This window comes from Taeniopygia guttata, chromosome 2 (genome assembly GCF_048771995.1).
Source record: "Taeniopygia guttata chromosome 2, bTaeGut7.mat, whole genome shotgun sequence".
In the NCBI taxonomy this organism is placed as follows: domain Eukaryota; kingdom Metazoa; phylum Chordata; class Aves; order Passeriformes; family Estrildidae; genus Taeniopygia; species Taeniopygia guttata.
Genome location: NC_133026.1, coordinates 118,764,956 through 118,778,978, shown reverse-complemented (window position 1 = coordinate 118,778,978; position 14,023 = coordinate 118,764,956). Strand labels below are relative to the sequence as shown.

Below are 14,023 nucleotides of genomic sequence, written 5' to 3'. Positions count from 1 at the left end.
ACACTGCTTAGGCTGCATACTTAGAGATATAAAAGATTTTGGCCTCTTTAACTTGGTTTAGTTTTATATTTGGTGCATGTTTCCAAGACAGCAAGGATCAGAGCTCGTTGCTGTCTGTACCTCTTGCCTACAAAATCAGTGTTCTTTATAGTTTCTTTCCTCCACACTCCTATAAGAAACCTGTAAAAAAGGCTCCCACCTGGTTTAGAAGGTAGGGCAGTGTTTAGCTGATAGTTTAGATAACAGACTACTGTCCTAGAAGAGGGAAGGTAAACAACTTTCAAAATAATAAGATGCTCTTTTTTCCATTTCCTCGATGAATACTTTAAGCTGTCAGGTAAAGGAGGAAGGACAAGTGGGGTGAATCTATGGACCACACTGTTGCACCACTCCCTTCTCTATCTCTGCCCCAGCATTAAGAGAGAAAGCACCTTGCTTGGTTCTTTCAAAGAATTGTACTTCCAAAGAATGTAGGGCACATTTTTGGCGCTGGATAATTCCCTGCACAAAAGTACAAGAGGTGGTGGTTTGGGACCTTGCTTCAATTTGCCTTTGTCCTTCAAGTCCTCCCAAACTCACTGGCTCAGCCTGCTTTGCACCCTGCTTTGAGATATATCCTGTGCTTGCTGCTGTGCTTCCAGGGCAGACTTCTCCCCGGGCTGTACCTGACACTGCAGTGACTGCTTTTTGAACACGTGGATTCATCCACTTTCCCTGCAAACATCACCTGTAACTTCATGTCTGCAGGAGCATCAGAGTCCCAGGACCATGTAAAAGAAAGAGTTCAAGAAGTACAGATTCAGAGGATGAGTTTAGGTATGAAAGTACTCTTAGTCACAGGCCATTGAACAAACATAGAGTTCATGTAAGAGAGAGTATCCCTTGAAAGCTAAGTTCCTTTTTGTGCTGACCCTTGTACAAGGAGACACAAGTCCTGACGAGGGATCTGTGGTTCTCTCTTACTAAGTGCTGCATGTCTGGTCTGCAGTATTGTGCTGTCACAGGGAGAGTGTGCAGGGAGGAGAGAAAGCAGCAGAGCAAGACATGGCTCTATGAAACATTTCATGACTTCTGAGATCTGCTGGTTGTGCAGCTCGGTGCATGGAGTTCAAGGAAAAAACGACTGGATTAATTTGGAATTTAAAAAAATTAAAAACACAGCATGTCTTAAACAAAAAATATACATTGCTCACATTTCCAGGAATAATTTATACCTAAAAGAATGTTGTGTGTTATTTTATTACATGTTGCTTTTAATGTAGATGGATTCTTAAAACAACAGTTAACATATTCTTGAAATGAACCATATTCAGGAGGAAAACTGGATCATGTGGACTTCTCTGAAGCAGGTAAAGTAAAACACTTTTTATTTCAAGAAATATTGCTTCTAGACTTTCCTGAAGCCAGAATTGTACTATAAAAGTATCACAGAAATATTATACAAGATTTAAAAACACAGTTTGTATCCTAGTAACTTGAAACCTATGTACAAATAGCATCATTCATGACCATAAATATTTGTTTCTATCAATCAGCCCATGACACATACATCAGATAAAGAACTAGTAATTTTAACATATTTACAGAGTCCATCAAAAAGACTGCTTCTTAAAATTATTAAAATCCTACTAAAAGAATCTCCTTTTTAAAAAGTTTCAACTTAAAATACAATGTAATGAATGTAAGTTTAACCTGCAGTGCTTGCAATAGCCAAAAAATATTCACTACACTAAATAAAATGTAACAGGTAGGAAACACACCTGTGAGTTGGACATTGTGGAATTACGTCTGTTTGAGGTAATTCTCTTTTGTTGCTGTTGTGATAATTATTTAAAAATTTATAAAAAAGCAAGGGAAAAGATTTAAGTTTTGAGTAATACAGATTTTTGAAGTAATTTTTGTATTGTACTTCATATGATTTAATGTTTGGTAAAGTTCAAGAGAAAATTTAGAATACAACAACAAAAATTATTACTAAAGTACTATTTTTCACTTTCATGTGCTTTTTGTGTCTAAAATAATGGAAACCTAACATGATTTTATTATTCCCTTTAATGCCTTTTCAAAACAGAAAAGGCATTAAAGACTCAAAATTATAATAATGCTTTCAAGGTATTGCTCAGAATAATAAAAATCAGGTGGGGCAACAAAAACATTTATGTACTGATGTAAACCTTTCTACCGGTATCAGAAAAAAAAAAAAAGTCAGAAAAATTAATGGCATTTTAATACTGACAATATCAACATATAAGGAAACAATCCAATTTAAACAAATCCTTCTACAGTTAATAATTATTAGCCATACCTTTCTGAGATTAAATTTAATAAAGTAAAAAAATCATGCAATATTTGCTAAGATAATATTTGAAGAGTCTTCTTCCACAATCCATGGTGTTTACCTCTTTCAGGTCAGTCTGTTTATTGGTTTCATAATTCCACAAGACAATGAGCAAACTAAGAACCTGTAAGTTATTAGAAGCATAAATGGTATGGCATACAGATTTTAAAAGTGCATTTTACTTGAAAGCATGGCATTAAGAATTGCCAGTGGTTAAAATAATTGATGAAAAAGACATTATGCAGGTATACTGGGTGAACTGAAACACTCAGTCATGGCGGGACCATTTGGAAATAGAGAAAGTGACTTGAACATCCTTTTGGAAGAAATAAGTTTTAGCTTTCAGAGAATGTGCTACTGCATTTGAAAGTTAACACTGTTTCTTTTAATGAAAAACTGGAAATCTTGCTTCCCAGTGTGGAAAATTACAATGCAAATATGTGCATGTGAATTAAAAAAAAAAATGCACAAATACTGAACTGGGCTCAATTTAGCTGCAAAATGTATCTACAATAACCATGGAATGTCAGTTGTCTTGATTACCTTTATTAGTTTGCTAATAAGAAAAAGGAGAACTTATTTCATGGTTTACAACTTGATCTAATCCAAGGAGAGTGGAGCTGAGGCACTGCCTTCTGTATTTAGGATTTGTGAACTTTCTCCCGCAAGACTCTGTTTGGCTTTTTTTAAGAAAGTTCCTTCTTCCTGGGTATTGACAGGTGAATCCCTAATGGATATGTTTATGGTCTGATGAACGAAGGGTTCATCAGACCTCATGGGAAGATACATTTGGTCTTCAAATATATCTTCCACAGTGTCACTATCCTGATGAGTGTCTTTTTGAGGAATGCTGATGGGCTGTAGCATGAAGCTATGCCGGGATTCCAACTCTATCAAACCGTTTCCACTGAAATCCATATCAAAACGGTCCGATTCTTTATCCTCCATCCATTTTTCAGCTGGATGACTATTTCTCCAGTGTGCATCATTCAAACTACTTTTCTCAGGAATATCATTGTTTAATTCAAGTTTCCTCTCCTGACTTAAATTCACCGTGCTCAAAGCAAGGGCTGCAAAGTCTGTTGGCACAATAAGCTGCAACTCTTCTGCAATCAGGCCGCTGGACTCCTCAGCAGAAGTCATTTCCACCAAGGTGAATGGCGTGGATGATTCGTCCCCGTCCCTGTTGCTTTGACCAGTGTTATCCTTGTCTGGTTTATTTTGCTGGTAGTAACTGTTCAGCAGTGCAAACATTCTATCTACATCCTTCAAGTAATTAGTCCAGTCAGCCAGACTAAGTCTAAAGTTGTGTCTGTATTCATATACACTTTCATTCACACTGTACAAGTCTTCCAGTCCTTGCCAGTCAATGTCGCCAGTGAAAATGGGCAGCTTAGCCTTCCCATCCATCCCATAAGTGTCCTCTGTTGAGAGAAAGAATAAAGCCTACTGGTGAACACTATTAAAGGTGCAAGCAAAGCTTCCATGTGTGTTTCTACTTCAATTGGCTTGAAAACATCACTGTTCATAAAGTAGGTAGCTTAAAGTGTAAGACACTCCACCTCTTCTGTCATCAGATAAATGGTTCTGGCCTTGGGTATGTTCACAGCCCTGCTAAACACACAGCAAGAGCTCCCTGTCTCCTGCTGCATCCCTGGGCTGAGTGAAAAAAGAACAAAATCTGGTCTAATGGGGCTTTGTGATGACAGTCAGAGATAAGTCCTTCCTCTGATATTTCAAGGCAGGAAAAATGTTTCAATACACAAATAATCCAGTTGCCTTTCTTGAGCACTCCAGCAAAACATGCAATAATCAAACAATGGTTAAGTATAAAAGAGGGGACTAACTCTGAAACCATTGGTGACCTGAACTCCAATGCCCACATGAATTTTGTTTCTGGATAGTTTAAAAATACGGTCTACAAACTAACTAGACACATTTTGTTTAGTAAATGTTAGCCAAAGGGGGTTTTAATCTATTTAGTAAACATTCATTTATTTTACATGAAGCAATTAGGGGAAATGAAAGCTGTAAAAAACTGGTGTGAATTAATTTATAGGACAGCACCACTGTGTAAAATAGTGTTAAAATATACACAGAGAAATCTTCCTAAGGTTTTTTTAAAAAGCTTTCAAGGAAAATATATAGCAGCCTTCTGAAATAATAAGTCTGAATAAAGGGTATAGATATGGGCCTATAGCAACAACAGAGCTGCATTTTTTTTTTTATTGATCACAGCCAGAAAATGAAAGACACAAAAGAAACCCATTTCCAAAATATTTTAAAATTTGCTACAGTAACTATAGTGACTCAGATTATCCCCTGTGATGTGAAGCCCTTTTATATTGAAAAGTAACACTGAACAACACCATTTTACTTAATTCACTGGACAGACTGAATTCACTGGAAAGATTTTATCAACAAGGTGGTCTACAAGGGAAGACGAATCAAGCAATGCAAAAGTTTGTCAGGGAAAGTGAAAATTTTGCCCTTACAAATGATGTTGCAGCCAATCTTTAGTAATTAACTTACTGATTTATTCTCTTCATGAAAATTGTACAGGCAGGTAGGCTAGTAGCAATTACTTTAGAAGTTCAAGTGGCTACATTCCAATCATGCGAATTTAGCTCAAATTCTCATCTATATTGAGTCCTACATCCCCACAGATGGTTCTTGGCATCTCCATTAATTTGTTTGTATTTTAAGTTGCCCATTATCTTTATTCAAATAGAACAGAAGACATCATAGATTACATTCTTTGCTTCTTACTAGCTTGGGATTTCACAGTAAAAGAATATCTCCAATATTTAGTCCATCATATGGAAAGTCAGAAAAATACCATTACGGTCAGAAAAAATCCTTGATATTTTCTTATAATGTGGGGCCTTACTCTGCTCCACCAAAAGGAGACCACTTTCCTTATATGAAAACACCTGAACCTTTGCTCTTAATTGGAAATATTTTGCAACATAAAATTTAAGTATTTTATTTTTTAAATATCAAATTCTAGAATTTTTTTTTTTTTGGCAAACATTTAACAGTCTTCCTGATCCAGGAAGAAACAAAAGCTTTTTGGATTTGGTAGAACAGCTGTAACAGAGCATCTTCTTTCTTTCCTGAAGCAGACAAGAGAAATGAAGTGATGGCATGGCCACATGAGAGCCATCTTTGTAAGCCACATTATGGATAATTTGTTCCCTGAAACAAAAGATCATTAAATACCAAAGAGATTTCAAGAAAGAAGATTTACTCTTCTGGTGCCTAGAGGCATAAAGGGCCCTAGAAAACATCATGGCAGGGGGCTACTTTTGCAAGGAATTTAGTCACTAAATCCTTGAAGATATTAACCACTTGCAGATGAAACAATATTTAATTTTCTCTGTTACTATTTTTATTGGTAGAGTTTTGGTTTTATTTTTCCTTTGCCAAGTCAGAGCCTGTATAGGAAAAGAAACTGTTGTAGGGACAGTCACGTGGGTTGTTATGTTATGGCAGGAACTGGAACAGGAGTGATGCTGTTTGACTGGTAACAGGTTTAGGGACAGACCAGGGGACTGGGGGCAAAGCAGAACCCATAAAGCTGCACTTGGGGCCAGGAGGGCCTCTGCTGCCCATCCCCAGCAGGGGAACAGAGGCTTGAGCTGGGTGGCAAGTTGGGCAGTGGGGATGCCTGGGAACCAGTGAAGAAGAACAGGGTTTCTGAGGAGGCTCAGCAGTAGGGCAGTGGGGCTGTGCTGCACAGGAATAAGATCAGCAAGGAGTTTGTAGTGTTCCTACAAAATAGCAGAAAGTCTGAGTCAGGGCTTGTCCTTTACTCTGGATCTATTTTTTGCTCTCTAAATGTGGCACTGTTTCTGCAGTCTCAGAGAAGTTTCACAGCTGGGAAGGCACTGGGAATTGTTCCACGATCTTTGTGTCACACAGAGGAAAATAGCTTGTTTGAAGACAGAGATGGCTTATATTCATATATGTTAAACAAACAGGGAAGCAAAGTCTCAAGGTCCTAGAGCTATTTTGGTTGACTGAGCAAATTACTTCACAGTTTAATTCCACAACTTGCAGTAAGCATGAAAAGTCTCCCACTGAAATTAAAGCAAACAGAGGGAAGAGGAGAGGAAAGAAGAGGATTTTCCCCTGTAAGAAATTTTGTTACAAGTAAGTATGAAATGGGAAAGTGCAGATGAGTTGCATTTGAGAAACAGCAGGGCAGTAGTTTCCTTGATCAACATTTTGGAATTTTTCAGCTATGACATAGATCCAAAAGAGAAAAAAAAATGGTGCTAGCTGTTCAAAGCAAAATTTGCTCCTTTTTTGTTGTTTTGTTGTTTGTTTATTTGTAGATCAACCTTTAGTTAAGCTTTACTCTCCATTTATCCTACCCTGGCATGCCATCTGTGTCTGTTTTATCTCAAACCTAGTAAGAGATTTGAATATGTCTCCTTTGAGACTAAAGACAGGTGGGTAAAATCATATCCTTGGTGGCTTTGAAAAACTTCAGACAAGTAGGAGAGGAGAGAGGAATGTGCAGTTCACACATCCTGTGATCAGCCTTATCTGCAGAGCCACACTCTGTGGGTCACAGGGCAGAAGTGGCACCAGTTCTTCCCTGCTGAAGCTCTCTGTCCCTTTGTGCAAAGCAAACAGCATCAGTCTGGCTATTCCCACAAGGGCCTGTTGGCCCAGTGCTTCACTGCAGCACAGGCAGTGCTTCACTAACTCAGGGCATTTTGAACTGGAAACAGGTCTGAGTGGAGAATCTACATGATCTGAAGGAAGCCTAAGGAGCAGTTCAGATGACCTTCCATTGTTATTCCATTTGTTCTCTCCAGGCAGCAACAAAAGGATCCTCTACTAGATCATTGTAATGACTCCTGATAAATGGAATTTGTTAATTTTTGTTTTGTTTTGTTGGTTTTGTTTTGTTTAAGAAAAGAAAAACATCCTACCACGTTTGGGCTTGAACCAAAATATTGAATGTGTAAATTGAGAAACTGAGTATCTGCAATGTCATGACACAGAACAATATTGCTTATGTTATATTACACTGCTATTTATCACAGTAGCAAAATGTTTATGGTATGTTCTTTGGTATCAAAAGTTAAGATGTTTTTGTTGCTAAACAGTGTAGGAAGATGTAATTTAAAGATTACTCCTGTGTGCTCTACTATTTCATGTAATCCTACAATTCAAAAATGCTATTTCTGTTAGATCTGGAGTTAAAATGAGGAATGCTTACTTACAAGGATTGCTTCTAATGAAAGACTTAAAAGCATAATTACAGGGATTTCTTTTTATCATTGTAGCAACCAGTTCTCACCAGTTTGCATTTGAGCAATGCAAACAGTGGGATATAAACCAAATAAAAGTTTATAATTTTCCTAGATCCCAAAACTACTCAGGTGTGAAAATACAAAACTGCCTGCAAAAGAAAGTTTAGCTGTTTAAATTGCAGATCTATACATTGAAATACATTAGCTTAATTTTTATCTGACTGCTAGAAACTAATGAAAAGGTTCTTTCCAGAAGACTCTGTGAAAAAGGATTTATGTAGACTTGTATACCACTTAGACTCCCTTGTTTACTTTTCAAGTAAGCAATGTCTATCAGCAGCTACTCCTCCAAAGTGTATAGAGGTGAAAATGTATAAAACTGAAAAACTGTGAAAAGGAGTCCAGTCTAAATATGACACTCCACAGATGTTAATCTGTTTTTCACCCTGAGAACAAGTACTGCTCAATGAATAGCAAAGGCAGTACTGTTAAGACATGAAGTTTTTTCCTTCTCTTCAGGTTTTGCTTTATGTTTGTCTGGTTTCTCCACCAGGAGACACAGAGCTCTGAATGATAAACATGTAGGTACAATAAGTATATTTTTAAACAGAAAAATATACTTTCAAAGAGGTGTCTGTCATGTATGCCTCATGTTCAAGTGTTAGGTTTAAAAAACCCTCACCTGGTGCCTTTCCTCAGTTCAAATAATTCAACATTTTTAGGAAATTTTATTTTATGCTTGTCTGATCTGGTCCCAGCCCAAAGAAGCTTCATCCTTCTGCCATACTTGAATTGAACACTCTCCTGCTGGCTTCTGAGCACAGGCCGCTCATATTGAGCATTGCTTTTGCCTAAAGTGGTATCTGCCAATATTTCCAAAAGCCAGTGAGAAGATTTTGCTTTGCTTCCATAGGTTTGACTAGGTTCTTTGTACTCCAGAAAGCCTTCTAAGCATACTTAGTTTACATTTAAAAAGCAGCTGTGAAGACCTATTAAATAAAACCAGAAAAACACCTCCAACCCATCCAAAATCAACATGATAACACAAGAGCAACCCAAAAGAGGTGATTCTTCCTGTAAAATTTTCCTTGGGCAAACATCTAAGGAGTACAGGCATGAAATATGAACTGAATGAAGTCTTGCTATGACAATGAGCAACGTTAAATGCAGAATGGTAGATCTAAAAAACAATGGCCAAGTTCAGTGTAGGGTAGTTAGAAAATGCATGCATCAAAAGCTACATTGTGTGCAACATGGCAGGATACAGACATTAGTTGAAATGGACTGGAGTCATGCAATTATTTGGAAAGAAGCTGCTGAGGAGAATAAAAAAGTGTGGATACCTGTGTGGATCATAGCTTCCTCCATCTTTATTTCCTGATATAGGAAAATACAAGAGTAACTTTTGTTAGTGTTTAGAACTTGTAAAACCATTCAAAATGTAGTTTTCCATGCACAGCATCTAACTCCTAAAAAGAAATGTACTGTGTTAAATAAAGACAGAGCTGCAGTCCAATAAAGATTTCCTGGAAGTTTTACATAAAAGAACTGAAAACCCACAGGTTTTAAAAAATAATAAAACCCCAAAACAATTAGATATCATAAAAAAGAGAAACATTTGTAGATATAGAAAGAGATAAAAAGAGGCAACATTCACAAATTATGCAGAATGGAGCATTCCTGTGAAAAAATAATAAATCACAATGTTCAATCAACCAAAGTTAAGTGTAATTTCAGAGACTGTGGTTCCCCCCCTCACGCAGCCCCCCGAACAATCCGACTAGCTCAGAGATAAGGGGCTGTGAGGGGAGGAATATCAGGAGAAGGGTAAAGATATTCAAAAGAGGCTTTCACCCCAGGAGAAGTTGGTACAGCCCTCTTTATTCTGTGTTGTCCATGTGGAGAGCAGGGCAAAAGTGAACAAACAGGAAATGTCAGGGGTCTATATAGGTTTTGGACAGGGTGGGCTTTCCTGGCTCTCTGCCAACCCCGTTGGGGCAGGAAGGAGGATCCAGGGGTTATCTTGATCAGAGTCACAGGCTCCCGGGGAAGGGGAAACAGAATGCCCATGAGCACACTGTAACAAGAGACTTGAAGTAAAAATACCAGTTTTGTTTTAGTCAGAGACTCTTGTAAAGAGATGTTGCTTTCTTAAAAAATGAAGGCGACTACTTGTGATTAGAAGTTTGCAATGTTAAATCTTGTGGTAAGGAACCTGAAGTTGCTGACGTAGGCAGACAGCATTTGAAATAAACACAGGATTTAATACCTCACCTGATACTGGGAGGCAAAAACTAATGAAATAAACCCTGCAAGAGAGAAAGAGTTATGACTGTGAAGATCTGCATGCAGCTGTTATTGATTAGCTCAAATAATGACATCCCTTCTGCAGCATTTCTGTCAAGTGATGGGTTTTGCCCTCAGTATCTGTCAAGAATAACCTGTGCAGACTTGTGAAGTATCCTCCTGGCCATGCAGATGTGCATGATTGGTGTATACGGATCATTCAAAATTGTTCAGAGCAATACTTAGGAGAGTGACACTTCCTGGATAAAATTAGAGCTTAAGTAGGGGAAAACAATGTTAATAAAATGGAAATAAACACTACTATTTATTTTGTACCTGTTTCAAGTCCCTTCGGCCTTGGATTGCACTGCTTGTAACCTTGACAACTTCTCAGTTCCATAAGCTGGATGTGTAATTGATTCAAAATTCCTCTTTCCACTGTGTGAACTGTATTGGTCAGCTGAGAAAGAGAGGAACCAAGGGAAATGATGCTTGTTAACAAAAATTAAGGAAACTCTGGAGGAGGCTGGTGAATGACATTTTGGAAAAGGGAAAGGGGTTTACCTGATAGGGATCGGTGTTCATATCAAAATATTCCAAGAAGCCAGTTGCAAACTCACAAAACAGAAAATTGTGGGTGTCATTAACTGTCCGCAAACACCAGTAAGTGTTGTTGTTGGAGCTTGTGCAAGCACAAAAAGAGCCCACTATAATTAGAGAAACAAGGTATTAGTTTTCAGTCAAAAATAATATGCTTGTTTCTCCTACTAGTACCTTTAATCACAGTAATAAAATATTAGCATTGTGTTAGGTTTTTATTTAGATTATTTAGATTTGGGTATTATGACTAGCTGTGAACAGTGTCAATGTTTTGAACAGACTTAATAAAAATAGTAATAGTATTACAATACATTAATGCATCTTCTTTAAATTGTGAACTGTGTCAAAAGGACATTTTTTTACCCCATGACTGTTGCTGGAGCATTGCTAGAATGCACAGCAATATGAGAACTCTTTTCATAACTTTTTGTTACTCCACAGTTAAAAAGAAATTAACTAATGTAAATGTTGCCTTTAAAACAAAAATCATGCATGTGACTACTTTAGGAACATTTTAAAATGTAAAGTACATATTAGAAGAAGTCCTAGAAAATCAGAGCAGATTATTACTAGGAGAAAATTTCTTTCTCCAAATGCAAAGTTGTTCTTAGCAAATTTTTAGCTTAAAGTCAAATATGTTGTAACTTAATCACCACCTGATCTTGAAATTTCTGAAAATAAAGTTTTCAGTCACTTTTCTTTCTCCATCATCACAGGTGAGAAAAATACCATTTTTTAACACTGAATACTAAGAAAAGTTTAAGTATGTTTCAATGGGATAATAATCTATATACCCTGAAGTTTAAAGAGACTTAAAATATTCTTTACATCTAATATTTTGTTAATATACACAAGTGCTACTCAGCTGCGATTTTGAAAATATTTTAGCATATATAAAGGGCAGAATTCATCAAAGGTAGTATCTGCATTTTGTTCGTGATATGTTGTTTATTATATACTTTGAAATGAAAATGTTAAAATGAAAGTAGACCTTTTATGTACTGAAGTTTTTGACAGCATTAAGTTCAGAAAAATGCCCTGATTGCATGACGTGGAAAGCCAGTAATACAGCAGAGGATAAAGTAGATCACATCTGCATTTTGACACAAGACTCACAGTTCCAGAACGGTGCTGTTTGCCAGTGGTTGTTGTCATGAGTAAAACATGTCAGCCCGGGAAGGCTACACTCATCTCCTTTCTTCTGGCGCCTTTTCCCCTTCCGCTCCTTCTTCCTTCTCCGGTTCTCTTTGAACAGCTGCAGTTTGCCATCCACCTCCTGTGCTGCTTCTCTGTTCAGAGAAGAAGTTGGGCATGGCTGACTAAGAACAGTCTCTGTTTGGTTAACAACAGCGCTAGCAGTTTTTACATCTTTCTGGGTTTTATAAAGGTGAAAGGATGGGAACAGGACCTTCTAGCTTAGCTTCCCCAGCTGTTGAGATAAGGTGTTCCCTTCAGCAAGCATGAGAAAGGATGCACTGCTACATTTAGGTTTTACTGGATCTTCTTGAAAAGATATTGATCCCTTTCTGACAATACTATTTTCATCCTTTTTATATCAATAGGTTGGAGAAATATTATCCATAAGCTTTCACAAGTTGGTCCAAAACTGCTTAATGTTTCATGTGATAGCTTATTACACGTGACCTTTTCTTCCCCTCACCTCCCTCCACAAAAAACGCAACAAAGGCCAAACCAAAAAAAAAACTCCCCAAATGCCCCAAACTACATTTATCCAGTCACCAAAAAGTCAGCTGTTAGAGTGAGTGTTAATAACAGCTTACTTGAAGGGATGAAGATGGCTCTTGAGTTTGTCTTGGGCCTTTACTCCCTTCTCTTTGTTGTAATAGCTACAGGGAAAAAAATTAGGAATTATTAAGTCACGAAATTGTTTTCAACACAAAACCAAAACAGAAATATACTATTATTGGAATTTTCTTAAGGAATTATACAGACTTAAAATTTTCACTTAATTTAAGGAAGTTATATCTGTGTGACTCTACGCTAGGTTATAGCAGAACTACAGCTGGATTCAAACATGCTAGTAGAATACAAACATATGTAATCTTAAAATGTTAAAATTTATCTTCTTGTGGTTCACAGTAGCTTCTACTCATATCTAACTAAAATAGAGGCCTACTACATTTATAAATATCAATAAAGCTTTGGGGTTTTATTTTCAGTCTCAAAATCCTTGGAAAATGTGTAAGTCTTAGAAATCAGAGTAGCATTCAGGATTTAGTGCCACCTCTCTTACCTCTGTTTACTACAATCACATTCATCTGGTTTTCTTCTTTTTAGGTGTCCTCTAACTTCCCTCAAATTCTTAATTTTGTCTTGGAGAGCTTCGATCTGCAAAGAGAATATTTCTGAGTCAGAATTATTCTTTGAAAAGTTATCAGTGTAAAGACTTCACTGAGATTTTAAAGTACCTCTTACCTCCTTATCAATGTAAGCCTTGTGATCCTTCCAGGCTCTGGCAGACTGGTACAGCTCCCTCTCACAGTGAATGGTGTCATTTGGAAGAATGAAACATCTGTAGATGTGAGTTTAAGAAATAGGAAAATGAAGGTCAGTTGTTTCCCAGTTAACCACACATTTTTTTGTCTTTCTTCCAACATTCCTAATCAAATTTTTTTTAATATTCTGACAGTAAATAAATGAAAACTCTACAAGGTCTTCTTCTGTTGACTTAATAGTAACGATTGCTTTTATCTGTTTTCTCTGGAAAACTTGTCATCCATAACAGATGGTCTGTGCCTGCTAAGTAAAAAATGCAATACATTCTTATTCAATCAGAAATGAAATTGAAACTGAAGTAAAAATCTGCTCAGAATTTAAAGCCCCTTGTTAATCAAATGTGCCATTGTTTATTTAACCACCAGCTGCTGAGAAATACATTCTTCTTGCCACATGAATGTGGCTCATCTTCCCAGCATGCAAAACATTCAAGAAGAGAACATACAGTCAGAGGACTGAAGATCAATATAATCAATAAAGACCAAGAAGAACCAAAGTTAGTCGAAAGAGTTCAAACATGTCATTAAACAAAAAGTCTACAGAGAACTTGAGTTAAAAACAGTGCAATGACAAAAAATATTCACAACTGTGTTTGAAGAAACATCTCTGCCAAGAGGAAAAAAAAAAGCACAAGAAAGACTGAGGCAGTGGACTGAGACAGAAAATTCAGCAGAGTGCGGGCTGGGCTTTCAAAGTTGCCATGCTGACAAATAGAAAGTCCTTAATTAGAGAAATACAATTTTATAGACAGAACTTTTCTTGGATCCTCCTTCACCAGAGCCCTTCTTTTAGTTTTTGAGAAGATTAACAGAAAAAAGATGTAGATGCTTATCTCTTCCAATGTTACCCTATTCTCTTTTTAGGCCTCTATGCTAAACTTATAGTCTAGACCTCATAATAAACATCATAAGCATAGATTAACAGGGTGTTTAATCCATCATAAGATGCATATTTTGATACCAGGGATGAATTTCCCTCTGGAGATGCCTACTCCTCCCTAGAAACAGAACCT

General features: G+C 37.0%; 1 protein-coding gene across 18 annotated transcripts in view; it reads right to left on the bottom strand.

The window, feature by feature from the left end:
• Window positions 1-1,350: 1,350 nt before the first annotated feature.
• Window positions 1,351-14,023, bottom strand: part of SULF1 (sulfatase 1) — a 183,066-nt gene continuing 170,393 nt past the window's right edge. For 15 of the 18 annotated variants that reach the window (XM_072924739.1, XM_072924749.1, XM_072924751.1 and 12 more), the window contains 7 exons: window positions 12,931-13,027; window positions 12,749-12,843; window positions 12,276-12,341; window positions 11,611-11,783; window positions 10,459-10,601; window positions 10,231-10,354; window positions 1,351-3,762 (listed from right to left, as the gene is read on the bottom strand). In XM_072924739.1, the coding sequence (XP_072780840.1) occupies window positions 2,939-3,762; window positions 10,231-10,354; window positions 10,459-10,601; window positions 11,611-11,783; window positions 12,276-12,341; window positions 12,749-12,843; window positions 12,931-13,027 (1,522 nt within the window). In that variant the 3' untranslated portion in view covers window positions 1,351-2,938. The other 3 variants (XM_072924753.1, XM_030266315.4, XM_072924752.1) reach the window with 3 other exon arrangements.